The 20,925-nt window shown below is 36.2% G+C and overlaps 1 protein-coding gene across 2 annotated transcripts in view; it reads left to right on the forward strand.

Moving 5' to 3' along the window:
• Window positions 1-17,625: 17,625 nt before the first annotated feature.
• PAX3 (paired box 3) overlaps window positions 17,626-20,925 on the forward strand; it is a 59,235-nt gene continuing 55,935 nt past the window's right edge. For both annotated transcript variants that reach the window (XM_063442457.1, XM_063442458.1), the window contains exons 1-2: window positions 17,626-17,926; window positions 20,599-20,834. In XM_063442457.1, the coding sequence (XP_063298527.1) occupies window positions 17,842-17,926; window positions 20,599-20,834 (321 nt within the window). In that variant the 5' untranslated portion in view covers window positions 17,626-17,841. The remainder of the gene's footprint in view (window positions 17,927-20,598; window positions 20,835-20,925) is intronic.

Raw genomic sequence — 20,925 nt, forward strand, 5'->3', positions numbered from 1 at the left:
TATGTAGTATGGTTTACGTAGCGGAACGTGTAAAAAGATAAAAATGACCTTTTACCAGAAATATCATAATATAAACACTTACATATTAACCCCTTATTATTGATTTTATTCTACACAATGGATCCCCTTTCAACGTATTGATAGAATCAAATGCAATCCTAGACTTTTAATAAACAAATACCAAAATATGAACAATCCATTTCCAAATCCTTGCACACATATAATATACATAGAAACATATCATGTTATTCACTCAGTGGAGGCTGGGGCTGCTTATTATTTTGTCAGCCCAGCCGGCAGTGTGTCCATCTGTCTAATGATGTCTGCCCCATATGGAGGGAGAAGAAAAGGATTAAATACTGACCACAAACAAAAATCTGCATAGGAAGAATAAAGTAGAACTTGTTTTTCTAAGCTTATCAGCAATTTTTAGGTGCCCATTGCCCTGTATGCAGTGTTCCCCTCTTTACAGTAAAAATTGGGTATTCTGTTCCATCTGCAAAATATAGTAAGAGAACTGAGTTCCCTTGGATTTGCACTGCACTAGAGCCCTGGATGCATTGAATATCCTAGTAACCCATTAAGGACGGAGGCAATTCTACAGGTTCTGAACCAAAACAAAACCTGGAATTTGAGCTAGATGTCTGTTCAACCATAATTCAGCTCTTTCTTATAAGTACACCCACACTGATTATATATAATTTTGTATTGGAAAAACAGGGCTTTCTTTTTACATCAAATATTTATATATGAAACATAATTGATTATTATTGTATGATGTGATTATTACCAGGTGGGGGGGGGGGGGAGAGGGGAGGGGTTGGGTCTGTATAAGGCCTACATAATTATCATAAGTGGCAATAATCTGTATGGAGCTGTAGTTAGAAGAATGTGGAACTATCTCCAGGCGGTATGTTAAAGACAGACAACTCCTAACAGCTTAGGTAGGTGTTCAACATAAAATATAATAATAAAAACAAAACATAAACTGTAGAACTGTGCCGCTATGTATAACTTCTATTGAAGGAACTGCGGTCGGAGGTCTTGGTGTCCCCTTGAATGACAAGTAAGTCCTGGAAAACTCTTAGCTTGTCAGGTCTTCTCCTGTGGAGAGGTTGGGCGTCGGGATGATCGGGGGGAACAAATTCCGGTACCGCAAAGAGATCCAGTTGGGACAGACCCGATGCCGCCATCTGGGGAGAGTCCGAAATTCACAATTTGCGTAAGGCCGTCTCCAACTTGGAGAAGCTGCAAGCTCGATGTGTTGTGCCCTGATGTTGAAAGATGAGCATTCTCGGGGTCCCCCACAAATACTGGATACCTCTGTCACGAAGCAGAAGTAGTAGTGTCCGCAGGACCCTGCGCCACTCGATGGTGCCTATAGTGAGTTTAGAGAACATTGTCAGTGTGACTCCCTCGAATTGTAAGGGAGTTTTCCCTCAGGCCGCCACCAATAAGAGGGTCTTGTCCTGCATGGACTGGAATCGGACTTTCAGGTCCATGTGAGCGGATGCTGGCGCTGTGGATGACTTCGGCAGTCTGAACATGCCATCTAGCCTTACTGCCTTGGCCTGTTTGGGTGGCAACAAGGTGCCTACCATGCGTCTCACAAAGTGAGGTAAGTCTGTTAGGTGGACAGAGTCCGGTATGCCACAGATTTTAAGGTTATAACGCCTCTGTTGATCTTCAAAGGTGTCTACCATGTTGTTGGTGGCTGTTTGTTGTTGCTGGATCTCAGCTATCTTGATCTCCATAGAGTAAATTATTTTTGTCCTGGGAACTTGATGAGGTCTGCAGCAGGGTGATCCCTGACGGGACATCTTCTATAGCATCCTTAATGCCGGCCATGTCAGCTGCGATGTTCATTTTCAATTCTGCTAGCATGTTTTTTAATTGAGTAGCTGTTACCGGTACTCCCGTGGTGGCTTGCTGGGTCTTGGGCTTGGCTGGTGGAGCACACATTGCCCCTTCACCTATATTTAATGCCTCGTTTTCTGAGGAGTAGGATGATCCTGCATCCTCCAGCGCCATTTTGTCCCACAGAGGGGCTTCCAAGCGTCGCAGCAGCTCCCCTATCTGCATGACATTTGAACTGTGAATGTCATAATAGTGTTTGCGTTTCCTGCAATAAATCATACATATTTGTGTTCAGCGATGTCTCATGAGTACAACCTCACCCTTTATGTACAAGTTTAATTGGGTTTTGGAAAGTGACAGGGTCAAATATAGGACTTTCACCTTTTTTGCTTATACACATTCAAATTTGCCAGATTTGTTATGTTGTCTTTGACCGAATGGCAGCCAAGAATCAAAAATACACCTATCATGGCATTCCATTTGAAAAAGTAGACAACTCAGGGTCTTCGTAATGGGGTATGTACAGTCTTTTTTATTAGCCATTTAGTCACAAACCCTGGCCAAATTTACTGTTCATGTTTGTTTTTTAAATATGTTACACAAAAACTTCAGTTTTACCAATTATATCACTGCCATTATACGTTTTACTACACTCATATTTGTATAGGTGTTATGGGGTTTTGTAAAGTTACAGGGTCAAACAAAGGGCATGCAAATTAAATTCTCTGGATTTTCTGCCTGGGCTGTCAGACAGATCCCTCAATATATAAATTATAAAATCATACACATTATGTAAAAACAATGCATACTTATACACGTAAAATGAAATTAGAAAAAACATGTATATATATATATATATTCCACGTAATGCCATTCAGCGTTAACACTACATTTGTAGGACAGCATAGCACGCCCTAACATTGAGAAAATGATAACACCTCTGTTCCTGTGTGCCCAGCTCGTCTTGTTGCAAATACATGTCTGTAAGTCCACCTATTGTACAGCGCTACGGAATGTGTTGGCGCTTTATAAATAATAATAACAACTGTGGATACGTTGGTTCTTTTGAAAATACAAAACTTTAGTCTTTCCACTAATATGTTTACTTTACTAAATACAATGTCTTTCATACAAATACAGTTCCACTCATTGATACATTGTCTCCCCTACTAATATATTTACACTCGAGAATATATTGTATCTCCTACTAACACAATGGCTTCCATGGAGGCATCATTACTCCTACTAATACACTGTCACTGTTGAATACATTGACATTCTCCTTAATGCACTGGCTCCCATGGATTCATTGACTCCTGCTAATACAGTGACACTCATTTACACATCGTCTAAGCACTTGTCACTTTTTAAAATCAATTTTATTGAAAAGTCTTGAATGAAAGACAAAGGCACATTAAACATGTTAGATGAACAATATTCTGAGGACATTTGAAATGAGGGGAAAAAAAGAAAAATATGTGGGTGTCATTTAAAACAGCAAAAAAAGTAACTGAAAAGAGGAAAAGAACAATGAGGTGGGGGAGTGAAGAGGCTGTATGAAAGAACATAAAAGTAAATGAAACGATCTAAATTAGAGGCTATGGTAGCTGTCACTTTCCTCTCCATGCCCTGTATTTTAGATTGTAAGCTCCGGCAAACAGACTCTCTCCTATTTCTTTATTGGTAAATGTATTTATGTTTTATTTATGTATGTGTTTTTTCTCTTAAAAAAATGAAAGGACTGGATAAAGGACAGCATAGTACAAATGGTACTTAAAATTGTTACTTAATAGTGTGGAGAACATAAAAAAAAAACAGGAACGCTGTGGAGAGGGAGAAGAAAAAAAGAAAAGGATAGGGGGGAGAAGAAGGCATGGGGTTAGGGAAGAATTCCTCAAGGTACACCATAACTGAGTGAATCATCCAGTTATAAGAGGATAATGCCTCTTCCTTCCTATCTCATCTATTACTTCCTTCCCTGCCTTTAGATTGTAAGCTCCTGCAAAACAAACTCTCTCCTATTTCTCTATTGGTAAATTGAAATCCATGACAAATATATAAATGGTCTATCCCCCTTGCCCTCTATATAATGCAGTGTTATGTTATTAAGTTGTCATTTTATTAATAAAATCTTCCTATCTGGTGGGAGAAGAGTTTAGAATTGAGATGGCTGTCAAGGTACATGATTAATTGGGGCCTAGAGAGTGAAAACATCTTGCTTCCCTCATTGCAAAACAAAAGTAAAAATAAGTAAAATGTACACATAGTTAAATCAATTGACCATTTCGGTTTGTTGTTAAAGAGTTTCAGTTTTATCATTGCATGCGTCACCAACTCTGTCATATATTGCTGGATATTCATTATATTAAATTTGTGATTATTATTTCCATCATTCTATATATGTAACTGGATCCCTGCACTGTTTCAATGGACCAGCACTGGATCATCATTCCCCAGGGATGTGTCTACACAAAATAATTTATTGTGGTTTCACTACCATAAACAGTACACAGAAGCTTCTTTGGGATTGGAAACAATTTGCAATTATTATTAAATATTATTATTATTATTATTATTATTATTATTATTATTATTATTATTATTATTATTATTAGCACAGCTCCAATACAAATGTGTCTACTGCAGTGTGTACAATATTAACTGTGTCTAATAGATGTGTTTTGCAGAATTGATTTAATATATATTTTATTACAAATGGGTTATGGAGCCATGTCAAATGAGTGCGTCACCCAGTAGATGCCACATACATAATCTGGTTCTCTGTAAAAAATAGGTTAAGAACCAGTGTTTTAAATTACACCATCATATGTACAGCACTGATGAACACATTCTAAAAAATAAAGTGATTTGCGCACACAGAAAAGATAGGTGTGAGTTTTACCTCTTGCACAGGGTATTCTTGTGTGTTCACACTACATACAGTATGTATCACCTATATACAGGTAAATAAAATACACATAGTGTAAACTGTAAAAAACAAATAATGTTTTAAAAATGATGTATATCATCAAACTCACACTTTTCAGAGCCCATTTAAAGTTGGCTCTAGACTTATAGCGCTTTTCATCTCACTCTTGAGATATCCAGTATTGGAAAGATGTGTATATCCACAGGAACTTGGAACTGGTAGCTTGCAGTGATGCTCCAAGAAGTCCAAGGCAGGTGTGTAGTTAAAAGTGTTTTATTCCAAAAATTATTTTAAAATACAAAATAAATATATACACAGTAAGATATATATATTTTAGCAGCACAACGCGTTTCAACCTTTCAATAGGTCTTTCTCAAGTGCATCTGATTTTCCAATGGGCTCTAAAGTCCTAATATATGCCAAACAATCAGTTAATTACCTTAATAATATTCACATCTGTGAGTTAGTTCCCACCCATGTCCAAACATGGTCACAGAGAAATCATGTTAGGAGCAAGGAGGAAACGTGTAATGATATAGAGGTGTTTAATTTATCCGAAAAAGTTTTAACCAATACACAGACAAAGGTTTTAACCAAAGGTTTTAAATTTGCGCCAAGCTGCTCTTTGAATAAATTTGAGACTTTTGTTGATCTTAACCGTTTTAGTCGCAAGCTATGCCTTAAAAAGTTTTTTAAAAGGAAAGAATCAGAACCTAATATGGCCATTACACCTTTTTTAACAAGTGAGGATAGTGAGGGTATTGTACACACAGAACTTAAAAAGAAATCGAATTTTTATCCCTCATTTCTTAAATCAGATTCGATGAAAGTCTTTGAAAAGGCATGTCTGGAAGACATATATAAGATTAAACCCCTTTCCAAACATAGTTTTAATTTGACATTTGAGGAGAAAAAAAGTCTAGATGAATTAAAAGACGATCCACTGATAGTTATAAAACCGGCTGATAAAGGCGGTGGAGTGGTCATAATGGATACAATAAAATATCTAAAGGAAATAGAAAAACAACTTGAGGACATAAATACATATAAAAAATTGAAAAAAGACCCTTCACAAGAAATAAAGAAAAAATACCAAATTTTTCTGGACCGAGGTGAAAAAGAAGGTATTTTAAATAAAGGGGAACTATCTTTTTTATCCCTAGATCACCCACGTATACCGGTAATCTATGTATTACCAAAACTGCACAAAGATCCCGTCAACCCACCAGGACGCCCCATAATATCGGGTATAAATTCCATCTTATCACCTTTGTCCCAGTACATAGACTTCCATCTTCAGCCTTTGGTGAAAAAATGCCCATCCTATCTTCAGGATTCAATGAGCTTGCTCAATACCCTCAACAATTTTAAATGGGAAGATGATTATCTCCTCATCACATGTGACGTAACAAGTCTCTACACCATTATTGAACATGAGAAGGGGTGTGAGGCCACTGATTTCTACCTACAGGAGTGCAACAAATATAATATCACCCAACGTAATTTGATTTTAGATGGCATACGGATGATTTTAAACAATAATTTTTTTTGGTTTAAAGATGATTTCTTTTTACAAATCAGAGGCACAGCCATGGGGACCAGGTTCGCACCGAGCTATGCCAACCTTTTTATGGCTTTTTGGGAACATACTTTTATTTACCAAGAGCATGGCTTTGGTGCGAACCTGGTCCTATATAAAAGATATATTGACGATATTTTTATCATTTGGAAGGGGTCGGGTGACCTTTTTAGCACTTTTTTTAATTCTCTCAATCAAAATGATTGGGGGATTCGTTTAACGAAAAGTGTGAGTGACACAAGCATTGACTTTTTAGATCTCAATATTTATGTTTGTGACGGTGTTTTAGCCACTCGCACTTTTTTTAAACAAGTCGATATTAACAGTTACATTGAGGTTGACAGCTGCCACCACAAGCCCTGGCTGTCAAATATCCCTAGGGGACAATTCCTCAGGCTACGCAGAAATTGCACAAAGCAACAGGATTTTGAAAACCAGGCCTGCCTGTTAAAGAAACAGTTCATACAAAAGGGATATGACAAGACTGCCCTTGATACTCAGATCCAGGAAATATCCGCACTAAATAGGTCCCCCCTTCTGAAGTATAAGAGAAAAAGTGATGTGCCAACTGATAGGAGAGAACAGATCCCTTTTATTTTTGACTACTCCAGCAATGTTGGGATGATCAAAAAGATTATTAACAAAAATTGGAATATCCTATGCCAGGATGAGGAGATACATGAGTTTTTAGGTCCAAAACCAAGATTTATTTTTAGAGGAGCGAGGAATTTTAAGCAAATTTTAACCAGAAGCTTTTTAGAACCTACACCTCAAAATGATAATTTTTTAAATAATTGGACAAAAGCACAACAAGGTTTTTATCACTGTGGGATGTGCAATGCGTGTAAGAGCACAGACAAAAAAGAAAAGCACGTAACAGCTTTTAAATCCTTTAATACTAAAAAAGAATTTAAAATTAAACCTATGATCACATGTCACTCAAAAAATGTGATATACCTACTAAACTGCACATGTGGCCTTCAATATGTGGGCAAAACGTCGAGGCCACTAAAAGTACGGATAAGTGAACATGTTAGGAATATCAAAAAAGGTTTTATAAACCACAGTGTATCCAAGCACTTTTTAGAAAAACATAGCTCAGACCCTAGTTTTTTAACCTTTTTTGCTATAGACAAAATTAATTCCCACTGGAGAGGAGGGGATCTCCCTAAAAAACTAAGTACCCAGGAAGTAAAGTGGATCTTTGAAATACGCACCTTATCTCCCTTGGGTCTCAACATCGACTTTGAGATTAATAGTATTTTATAATAGGGTATGTTTGCACACATATATTTGATATACATTCCCTATATATCTTTTGTCTTTAAAATTGCACTTTTGGATGGAGGGGGCAGTGTCCATGTAATGGTGGCATTTCCTAACAATAAGAATCATTCTGGGATATGTCTTCTTATCCTATTGTGTATTATTTATATATTTTTAAAATGCTCCACTAATGTCCAGACAAGAATACCTTTTCTCTTTTCCAACATTAATATGTCGTTTTCCCTTCCTTTTAAACGTTTTCCTACCTATGTGCAATATGAACTATTGGCATTTTTGCCCTTCTTAATGATGGACAATTATATGCTGAAACCGTCTGGAAGATCATGAGAGACCGGAAAAACTACAACCGGAAGTGACGTATCGGACTGCATCACGACGTCATCAACGGAAGTGACGCGGCGAAATGGAGACCGAAAGAATAAACAGCAAACTGAAGGAACACGGACTGACAAAGATAAATGAAATATCGGACATGTTGGGGGGGGCTGGGGAAAGGAGTGCACAGACGGAAATGTAGCCATATTGAGTGTGGCATAACACTTCCGGATGTGACCATGTTTGGACATGGGTGGGAACTAACTCACAGATGTGAATATTATTAAGGTAATTAACTGATTGTTTGGCATATATTAGGACTTTAGAGCCCATTGGAAAATCAGATGCACTTGAGAAAGACCTATTGAAAGGTTGAAACGCGTTGTGCTGCTAAAATATATATATCTTACTGTGTATATATTTATTTTGTATTTTAAAATAATTTTTGGAATAAAACACTTTTAACTACACACCTGCCTTGGACTTCTTGGAGCATCACTGCAAGCTACCAGTTCCAAGTTCCTGTGGATATACACATCTTTCCAATACTGGATATCTCAAGAGTGAGATGAAAAGCGCTATAAGTCTAGAGCCAACTTTAAATGGGCTCTGAAAAGTGTGAGTTTGATGATATACATCATTTTTAAAACATTATTTGTTTTTTACAGTTTACACTATGTGTATTTTATTTACCTGTATATAGGTGATACATACTGTATGTAGTGTGAACACACAAGAATACCCTGTGCAAGAGGTAAAACTCACACCTATCTTTTCTGTGTGCGCAAATCACTTTATTTTTTAGAATTTATCACATTTTAGTGTAAGTGGTGACATTACACTTCGGTGATTTTTGCTGCACCGGATCTTATTAATTTAGCGCCATTTGTGTCCTTTCTCTGTTTTAAATTTTGTACTGATGAACACATACACTGGAATAAAGTAATTAATAAATGTGTGTGTAATATTATACAGCACAATTTATTACACTATTTTTCACACATTTAGGCTCTTGTTTTCACATTTCACATTATAGTATTTGCATACTTGATCCTCTCTATATTGCTTTAACAGTGGGAAGGTTGGGCAGATCTGGCAGTGGTTTTCTATATATATATATATATACATATATATATATATTATGTATCTCCCACTTTTGACTTGTTTATCTTTTTGTAGTACAAAGAAGTGATGCAGAACCCATAATTGATAGACTACAAGGAATGGATACATCAGAAATAGGTTACACAGTGTAGCGGAGAGCCGATCTTGCACAGCTATTCTCCACTAGAGATTCCAGTGAGGCTCAGGAACAAGGTGATGTTAAGTCCACAGGCAAGGTTTCCAGCAGGTAAAGTAATACAGCAGTATCCCCATCGCAATCCCAATAACTGGACGACACACAGTTTCAGGAGTAGTCTGACAAGCTTTATTCCACAGTTCCTTATAAAGCCCTCTCCCATGCAAGGGAGGAGGTTCTATCACTTAAGACATTATCCAATCTCTAAGTAGTAACCTCCCACAGATCTCCTCCCCTCCTCTAGCATCATAATCCCCTTATTGTGTACACAGTTTTCCCCGAGTTTTGGATGTACCCTAAATACTTGGGGTACATCCACAAATCCAACATCCCCAGATAGCTCTATTCTGGGGGACCAACATACTTAAAAATTAGCCCATTCGGATGAATGGTTCGTGAGATATGGGGTTCCAAAGATTTGACCGACCGCATGGGTAAAGTATCCGAAAACAGTTCCATGCATTTTGGCCCTGCGGTCGGTCACAAACAAGGGAATGAAAACAGGCGAATTGCCTGTGTTATAGAGCCTGGAGAGGGTTTGAATGAATTCCCTTGTTTATGGGGCTCTTTCTACCGAACGGCGGGTCATTCGGTAGTTTCCATACGAATTTCTGGAAGTATGGAGGTCTCAGCGGTGTTTGCCTAGTCAAGTGTCCGATTTTAGTTCCAGACACTCGACGGCAAAACACCGCTGTTCGGTAGTTTAAGATGGCCGCCGCCACGTGTTTGTTTCCCGAATGGCGGCCACCCAGAGGACAAAGACCACACTGCACTGATTGCCAATTACCTGTTTGCAACATTGTTGCAAACGGTAATTGGAGGCACACTCATTCCTGGGTGGTCTGGTTGTTCGGTAGTTTCATTCCCTTGTTTTATTTGAATGATTCTACCGAACAACTAGAGGAATACAATTCTTTACATACATTTAACTGTCATTATACCCGGATACCATGCTTTCTATACATGTACATACACATTAAACCAGCCATATGACCAAATACACTTATTCTCATACATGTCGTGGGACAGCCCGGTACCAATCCGCTACACACAGAAAGAACACTCTATAGACAGTCACCAATAGGCCGTGAGGAGGAGATAGAAGAGACAATCACCTACAAGATGTCTTTCCTAATATGCAGACTACATAGATGAGATACAGGAATCATCATCAGTAGTCTTTATGAAGGAGATACAATAGGCAATCATCAATAGACTACATTGAGGGAATGTATTGAACAGCCATCAGTAGATCACATGGAGGACATATATAGAGACAGACAATCTCCAACATACTACATGCTGGAGATACACAATGTGGTCACAGACATGCTTCTTACCAACACATTCTAACTTCAAAGAGAAAAAAGAGGAAGCTGTTACAAGAGTACTGTTTGTTTCATATAGTATAAACAGCAGAGATCCAGAGAATTAGAGACTTCTAACATGAAAGTTCATTGAGCAGGGCCCTCAACCCCCTTTCTTCCTGTGCGTCTAACTCGCCTGGTTACAAATACGTGTCTGTTGGTCCACCCATTGTAGAGCGCTGCGGAATTCTTTTGCGCTTTCTAAATACTATTAATAATAATAATAATAAAAACAAGGCTTCCTATGGATGCCTTTTCCAACATTTTACAAACAGAGAAGAGATACTGGAGTCCAGAACCATCATGCCATTTCCCTGAACTGTTGGATGCATAGCAGAAACACACAAAACCCTTTCTACACTAGACATGCTTTCCTTTACTTCTCTGGGCTTGCATGCCACATGAGAAACACAAGAATATAGAATTTTTTTTTTATGTGAATGAGATAGCTCAGTACCTGGAGCTTCATCTGTAGTAACTCAAGAACCTGTCCAAAGCTTAGGTGTGGACATGTGATTTCAGTCAGGATCAAATCAGCCTTTCATAATTCTGAGCTTAATAAAATACATACTATTAAGTTGGGTAATAACGCCTTTAATCCACGATATACTTAATGTGAATAGGATATTTTAAATCTCAAATTGTTTTATAAGCCCTAAGACACTAAAATTTAAAACAATGTTCAAAGTTGTGGATTATAATGCTCACACTATAGAGTGAAATGTCAGGAATACAAAGTGAATTTTAATAATTGGACCAAAATACTAGGACTATCAGAACATGTGATCTGCAAATAGAATTCCTGACAATTGACACTTTAGAGAATAACCCAGTGATTCTGGGTGGAAGAAACATTGTTTAGTATTGGCAAAGGCCCACACACCAGAACTTGTGTTCACCTACAGGTGGACAGAGATAAACGTTGGCCAGATATGGAAGATCCACTAAACTGAACATCCCCAAGCTGGAGTTGACCCCTATGTTAATGTATCTATATATATCATAAAGAGTTTAAAAAATATAATCATTTAATGATTTGTACCTGTTGCTGTGATCTCTTCATCATTCACTTATATTAACTATCACAAAGATCCAGCCATACAATGAGTGCAAGGCATAGTTACAGCACATCCTTTAATTGAAATGAGTATTCAAACAGCACATTTTCTAAGAACACATCTTTATGTTATAAGATATGTTCCTGTGTGTATCTGTATGTATTTATGCTCTAAAAGAGATTCCCCTTTCCTTTCTTCCATCCTTACCTTTACATTTGGGTTCTTGTAAAACTTAAAGAGTTACTCCAAGCACCATGTTTGCTTCTTAGTTAGTTAAAACCCTTTGCTGTAACACTAACTCCGGCAGCATCATTGGGGCGTCACGAGCTAGCCCAGAACAAGAGTTTTGGGCCAGCGAATATCAATTTGTTCATATTGGATATCTGTCATCAGCGCACACAGCATTCCGGAGACAGGCATCCAATGGTGGCATGGCCTTCCCCCGACATACCTCCCCAGCAGCTAGGGGGAGTAATGTCAGCAGGAGAGGATTGGACTGAGGGGAGAACTTGGCCTTGGCACTGGAACATAGATCACTTTATGCTTTTTTGGGGGGTGGGGTGGAAAACTTAATTGGAATGGTTACTCTAACTAAAACTAGTGTTTTCTTGAATCACTGATTACTGGTTAGAGTAACACTTTAAGGTGACCTGCTCAATCACTTGCAAGGTGTTAGGATGCCCTCTTTAGTAGGGAACAAGTTGTGCATCTAAAAAAAGAGACTAGCAGTGCCATTGACATAAGCAGGACACTGGCCAGGAAACTGCAGATTTAATACAAAGTAGCAGAATGAAAAAAACTTCAGTTTAGACATTTTTCCAGCATGACTACTTTTGACTAAAATTTTACATGTCCTTAGTCATTTCCCAATATTTCCCATTTAGTGTTTGTTGCTTCTAATGACCCAAGAGAAGGAAAATAAACTTACCTCGAAGGGATTTCAAGTTCTGCTTCATAATCAGACACCACGTTGCTTTTAAATGCAAAAATAAAAATCTATTTCTCCTTTAATTAACAGGCTAATATTAATAATATTATTTATATAATTATTATAAAAAAAAACTGTATATCCTGCTTTAGTAAAAACACACCTAGACCATTTCCGAAAGTAAATATTGAAACTGACAGCAAACCCTTTCACGGCATTGAATTTCATATATTTATTCTTCAACTGTGAATAACTATTTTCGCTGATGTAGGTGAAATTTCTTTTTATCAAGTCTCTGTGCATAACCTTGTTAGATTCGATAGTGCTATTAATGACAAAGTAATCTCGAATCTGTGTATATTTGCCCTGTAAAAAAATATTATTTTATTATATTTCAACTGACTCCCTCTTTGTTGTTCAAAATGATGCCATTTCTTGCCATTCTCAACAATTACAATCTTCCATTATATTCATAACTTTTAGTTTACTAAAGGGTGCACAATACTGTAATGCCTATTATAAGGGGTTTTACAAAAGTGTTTAATTGGGATTAGTATGAAATAGATCATATAAATATTGTAAATACATTAACCATTGAAATCTTTACAATTTAAGTGATTTCAATGCTAAATATTATTCTGCGTTTTATTATATTAAAAAAGTAACAAAAAAGTGTCATATATTATTTTTTGTGAACAGAATGGGGCTAGTCTATGCAAATGTTAGGAGTTATTTGAAGTCATCCAAAAGACATGTTTTTACTTTGCACTGTGTTCCAAATTTTAAATATTTTATACCATTTGTATATACAATGATTAGATAAATGAAATATATTTGGGTGTTTGAGATTCTGAAAAAAAATCATTATGTTGTACTTTATTCTACAACAGTATATGAAATTCTGGAAAACCATGCATTTACATTAAGTTCTGGAACCTATTGCAAGAATACCTTTCCATAATTTGTGTTTTTGGTGCTAGTATCTCTACTGTGTGTTAAAGATAATGCAAATAAAATCAGTATATGCATACTCCTGCTCTGTTATTTTCACAATTTTTAAGATGCTGTAAATTAATTTTATGATCTTGTATGAAGTGTATTAAGTTATTAAGTAGTCATTGTATCACTTTTGGTGCATGGCTAATATGTACAGTTTAATTTACTAGAAATCCTAAGTGTCTTCTCTTAAATGCTAGGATTTATTGATTGGTAAAATGTACTATATTACAGATGTAAATGAGTAAAAATGGTAACAGACTAAATTAGTCATTGCAGTTGCCAAAAGCACTCACTGGGTCACAGGTTAAGATAAGAAGAATGATTGGCACTCTCCCAGTGTATCAACCATATTGCAATCTATATTATTACAAACTAACCGATAAGAGATTTTTAAAGACTCGATTAATGTGTATTGGAGTATTAGAAAACTGTAAATTGGGCATAAAAAATGAAGTGTAATTAAGTCCCATTTATGTGGGTGTATAATTGACCTTTAAAATGTACCACAAACCTGCATTTATCTATGACTCCCTCCCATGGTTTAGAAACGGTGTAATGTGTTAAGTTCTAGTTACTGTAACACCACCCTTTCTAAATCACAATGGGGATAATGGGGGGTATTTCTCAAGCAATCACATCAGTTTCTCAACCAAAACAAGTTTGCAGCTCCCAAGAAACTTCGAAGCTATTCACTCCAGCTACTAATAGAATATTGCTGTTATTAATGGCTGTCACATCTCAATTCTATTATCTATACAGGTGATTAGTTAATTGACATGTATCATTTAAGACCAAGTAATAAAACATTGAGGGGAAAAAAAACAAATCTCTCAATTCAAAATAACTGGATATTTTCCAATTCTAATATGGGCTACATTTTGCAAGTTAGGTGTCACAGGTTAACAATGTGCCGTTTAGTGAACAGACCATCATTTCACTATTTAATGCCTATATTTATATATCTTTCTCCCTATCTATTTCTAATTATTTGTCCTCATTCTATCGCATCATTCTTCCTCACCCCCCCCCATTCACCCACACCCTCAATTCTCTCAGCCCCCCCCCCCCCACCATTGTCTCTTCCCAATTTTAATGTTCCTCTCTCCTCTCCCCATAGCCCTCTCTCCCATAGCTGTACAAAATCCCAGAAAATTTATTGATTGGTAGACAGTGAACTCAAAACAACCTGTTGTTTGAGAGAATCCTTGTGTCAATGTATATTACTGCAAGAATACAAAATAACAAATACTGATACAGGAATAAAAATAACACGGCCCAACTCGTAAGAACAAAATTATAGAGTAGATTATAAAAAAAAAAAAAAAAAAAAACATAAAATGGTCTGAATTTTACAGTTCACTGTCTGTAGCCACAAAATTAAGAAACTATTGAATTAATTATTAACTGAGATATATCCGATACAGAGTGAAGAAATACTGTCCTGAGCTTCCAATGTAAACTGTAATTACTGTTTTAACATGATAAACATTACAGCTAATTAGTACTGAATGAATCCCAGCTACTGGGCCGTATATGCTTATATTCCAGTAGCAAATATAATAGGAAAGTGTGTGCATGTGTGTGCTATTATATATAAATACACATAGTATACAGAAAGAGGGACATGTCTGTAAATAAAGATCAACATTACTTCAAAAACTGAGATGGAAAAAATATGCTCAGTGCCTTCTTTTAATACAATTTATACATTTGAAACATGAGGAAAACTTTTAAAAAATGTAGGCTGGGAAGTGTGGTGGCTTTCCCTAAATATAGCATTTTAATAGCAATAATTAATCTCTCTCTCTCGCTCTCTCTCTGTCTGTCTGTCTATCTATCTACTCATTTATTTACCAATGCAAGGTACCCTATTCCAAAATAGTCTTAAAGAGCACGCTGATTAACGTAATGTGGTTATTAATAATAATTTTAAAAATGATATAATGGTCGCTGTATTCATGAAGTTCCGTAGTGTTGGTCACAGCTTCTAGGTTTGTGGAATAATGTAGCTAACCTTATTTATCATTGCATGTCAAACTAATCTTGACTGTTATTTAATCAACGCTGTTTAAAATGCTCAGAGAGAGCTGCAGTAAGACAGGGGGGGAAGGGGTTAAATGGGTAGGATTGCAGATTCCATAAAATTCAAAATAAGGATTATTCAGCCCCAAATAAAGTAATAGCAGCGGTTTTTGGCACATGCTGCGATTTTCCATACTCTGTCACCATCTCCTGACATGGATCACTTGGAATTCCACGAGTTGAGATTCCACTTGTTAGTGTGTGATTTTACACGGGCGTGAAATCCTCTCACAGTCACTGGGGCTCTGGATCTATTCAACTGCATCCTACTGCATCCTCTACATATGCAATGATTACAACTGCATGGAGGATAATAATAATAATAATAATAATAATAATAATAATAATAATAATAATAAAAATAATAAAAAAATAACGTCAAAAGTCTTCATTTACAATATCTCTTCTTTTACCCTCTGCAAACCCCCCTCAATCTCTCTCTCTCTCTCTCTCTCTCTCTTTCTTCTCTCTCTTTTTCCCCCTCTCTCTTTTTCTGTTCATCACACACTCTATTTTGCACATACAGACGTAAAATGTAGTGTATTGATACAATATTTAAAATTCTTTCAAACAATAGTTTATTATTAAACAAATAGAAAATAAAAAAAACTTCCAAAATAAAACAAATGTACAAACTATATACAAAAAAAAAAAAAAAATAGAATACAGGAACTATAAATTCCCCCCATTTATATGAACGCAAAATAAATATAGGCTGTATTCTTCCAGTGTATATTCAAAGAATTTATTGAAGTTTGCAATCAGATTGTTGAAAAACTGATGGAAAAAAAAAAAAAAAAAACATCTGAAATCCCGATAACAAGAGAACATTGGTCAGCAGGGTTTTTTTTTACGGAAATTACGTTACAATTTTCAAAGCTATATATATATATATATATATATATATATATATATTTATATATGGGGGTTATAATAGGGAGACTTTAACCGTTCAGTGACCAGAGAGAAAACTTTCTCCCATTGCCTCGTGACCTGTTGCAGCCCCCCTAGCACCTTAAGGGTTAAACCCAGAAGTCATTGTCTCTTTTATTTCAAAGGCAAAACCTGAATGTTTTTCGTCCTTTTGATTGATTAAGGCTGTGAATGACTTCAGTGGTAAGAGTGACAGTCACTTGAATAGACTTTTGCAAATAAAGAGAGCTCTAGAGGGCTGTGCTTGTATGTCTAAAGAGGGCCAGTTAGCTAGCACTTACCATGTTATAAATAAATGCACACTCACAATGGCACCTTATTTAAAGAGAGACAGTCTTTACAACCTTCCTGGCGTCATCTCCTGCTGTGGATCCTCCATCCACTGCCTAAACTCTTCTCCTTTTATTTATCCAGGACTTGGGGCTGAATGCTACTATAAATTCCTTTCAACAAATGCTATGTGAAAATACACCCACTCTGGAAGGAAAGTCACACTGCTTGTCAATGTCTCTGCTACAAAGTGTCTCCCAGTCCCCACAGTACTCAGCCTCCTCATAAAGTGTGAGAGAGAGACCTGTAACAGACAGGGAGAGACTGGCACAGCCTCAGACAAGGTGGATGGTTTAATGTGAAAGGGCAGGGATATTAACCCTTTGTGAGGTGTAGCAATCATCCTTCTTCTTCAGCCAGTAAGGGGTTAAATGGCTGCTGCTGGGCATGGCAGCCTAGGATAAGAGACACTAGAGCAGGAAGAGAGAGTGCTCAGAGTGACTCTCACAGAGAGGCTTTAGTTCTAATAGATGGGAAGAGAGAGGAAGATGTTCCCACCAATCAGAGACGCCTTCCCTAGACGGGACAGGCCCCTTGCTGGCCAATAGCAGCTCAGTGCTCCTGATGCAGCTTTGGTTGAAAGAAGTAATAAATACTCCAGAGGAGGGATTCTCTCACTCCACATCAACAACAAGGAGCTGTCTGAGGGAGACTGCCAGCACACTGCCTCACTGCACCCACTGCTCTGCACCCACGGAGCCACAGGGCGAGCAAGCCTCTACCCAGGGAGCCACAGGGCAAGCAAGTCTCAACCCAGGGAGCCACAGTGCGAGCTAGGCTGCACCCAGGGAGCAACAGGGCGAGCTAGCCTGTACCCAGGCAGGAGGGGCAATCTGCAACAGCCACTTGGATCTAATATTGGGAAATATAACCAAAAATGACAAGCCTGGCTGGAGCTATGCCAAGAATGATGAGACCAGCGCCTGGACAGAATTATCCACGCGGTGGATTCCCTCTGGAAGGTGGGTCTATCTATCTATCTATCTATCTATCTATCTATCTATCTATCTATCTATCTGTCTGTCTGTCTATCTATCTATGTATCTATCTACCTATCTATTTATCATCTGTCTGTCTGTCTATCCATATCTATCTAGCTCTACTGTATCTATCTGTCTCTACTGTATCTATCTATCTATCTATTTATCATTCTCTACTGTATCTATCTATCTATTTATCATTCTCTACTGTATCTATCTATCTATCTATCTATCTATTTATCATTCTCTACTGTATCTATCTATCTATCTATCTATATCTATCTATCCATATCTATCTATCTATCTATATCTATCTATCTGTCTCTACTGTATCTATCTATCTATCTATCGATCTATCTGTCTCTACTGTATCTATCTATCTATCTATCTGTCTCTACTGTATCTATCTATCTATCTATCTATCTGTCTCTACTGTATCTATCTATCTATCTATCTATCTATCTATCTATCTATCTATCATCTAGCTAACTATCTATCTATCTATCTATCTATCTATCTATCTATCTATCTATGTAACTATGTACTTTGTATCTAACATAATGTATTAAAGTGAGTTTTTTTCGTTTCTGGGTTTACACAGTAATAAACAATAATACCAGGCACAGTTACTTTAAAGTGATAAACTTATCAAACTTATAAACCTATCGGTTATACAACAAGACATTTCCAGTTAGCAAATGTAAAGTGCATTCTCTAATAAATAAAAGTTCTGTTGTGAATGTCAGGATGCCATATGTGTGTACACTAACTGTGCATAAATACAGTACCCGTGTTTTCTTTTCTTCTACCATATACGTCACTGTACTTAAGTCCCAGACAGTATTTCAGCATGTAGAAGGGAGGCCCATTTCATCAATCCCGGGAGGGGTCCTATCTGTATACATTTTGGATTAGCTAATGATTATTTTATGAAAGTAGAAAGACAGTGGTGCATGCTGTCTGCCTATTACATGTCTACTAACTCCAGAGACCTTCCTACTGTCTGGCAGGTTACACACATTAACTACACTCACAGCTACAAACCATTAAACTACATAATAACTTATATAATGCATAATGAAAGTATTATTTACCTGTCTGAAAAAAATAGGCTAATTCTGCAGATAGATGACTATATATATTCACATACACAAATACATATATCATATATATCATGCTTTTATAACGTATATATTAATCTAATATATACATTAGGCATTACACACACATATTTCTATGTACATATATATGGATAATTACATACATATGTAAACATATTTTTTAAAATTACTTTTTTCATGTTTTTATCCTTATATTTTTATCAAACAATAAAGGTAATTTAATATATAAATATATATTGATTTGATATTGTGAGATAGACAAATAGATAGATAGACAGACAGGCAGATAGACCGTTCTTGTAAAACGAAAACAGTAGAATTATTATTCTAAAATACCCCATTAATCAATATATTATTATTATTATTTAGTATTATCATCATTGTTATTAATTGCATTATCAGATTATAACCAAAACTCTATATGTGATATATATATACAATAAGCTGTCATGGTATACAATATATAATGGCATACAATATATAATGACACAATATTTAATAACATACAATATATAATGGCATACTTTATATAATGGCATACAATATATAATGGCATATACAATATATGATGACACACAATATATAATGACATACAATATATAGTGACACACAATATTTGATGGCATACAATATATAATGGCATATAATATATAATGACACACAATATTTAATAACGTACAATATATAATGGCATACAATATATAATGACACACAATATATGATGACATAATATTTAATAGGCATACAAGCTATAATGACACAATATATAATGACACACAATATTTAATAACATGATATATAATGGCATACAATATATAATGACACAATATTTAATGGCATACAATATATAATGACACACAATATTTAATAACACGATATATAATGGCATACAATATATAATGACATACAATATATAATGACACACAATATTTATACAATATTTAATGACATACCATATATAATGACACACAATATTTAATGACATACAGTATATAATGACACACAATATTTAATGACATACAGTATATAATGACATACAGTATATAATGACACACAGTATATAATGACACACAATATTTAATGACATAATATTTAATGACATACAATATATAATGACACACAGTATATAATGACACACAATATATAATGCTATACAATATATAATGACATACAATATAAAATGACACACAGTATATAATGACACACAATATATAATGCTATACAATATATAATGACAAACAATATTTTATGACATACAGTATTTAATGACACACAATATATAATGCACACAATATATAATGCTATACAATATATAATGACATACAATATTTTATGACATACAATATTTAACAACACACAATATATAATGGCACACAGTATATAATGACACACAGTATATAATGACACACAATATATAATGGCACACAGTATATAATGACACACAATATATAATGGCACACAGTATATAATGACATACAATATTTGTCTGCACAGTGATTAACTGTATGTTTACTGTCTCTTTTTAACATACAGTGTCCACTCCTTTAGGCCAAGGCCGAGTGAACCAGCTGGGGGGAGTGTTCATCAATGGCCGGCCGCTGCCTAACCACATCAGGCACAAGATCGTAGAGATGGCCCACCACGGCATCAGGCCCTGCGTCATCTCCCGCCAGCTCAGGGTCTCCCACGGCTGTGTCTCCAAGATTCTGTGCCGGTACCAAGAGACCGGCTCCATCAGGCCGGGAGCCATCGGGGGAAGCAAGCCCAAGGTGAGGGCAGTGCTACAGGTGCCATGTTACAAGAGGGCAAAGTGTGGGCAGGAAATGGACACAGACAGACGGCAAAATTCCTCTAGTCTTA

Source organism: Pelobates fuscus, chromosome 2, assembly GCF_036172605.1.
Source record: "Pelobates fuscus isolate aPelFus1 chromosome 2, aPelFus1.pri, whole genome shotgun sequence".
Classification (NCBI taxonomy): Eukaryota; Metazoa; Chordata; class Amphibia; order Anura; family Pelobatidae; genus Pelobates; species Pelobates fuscus.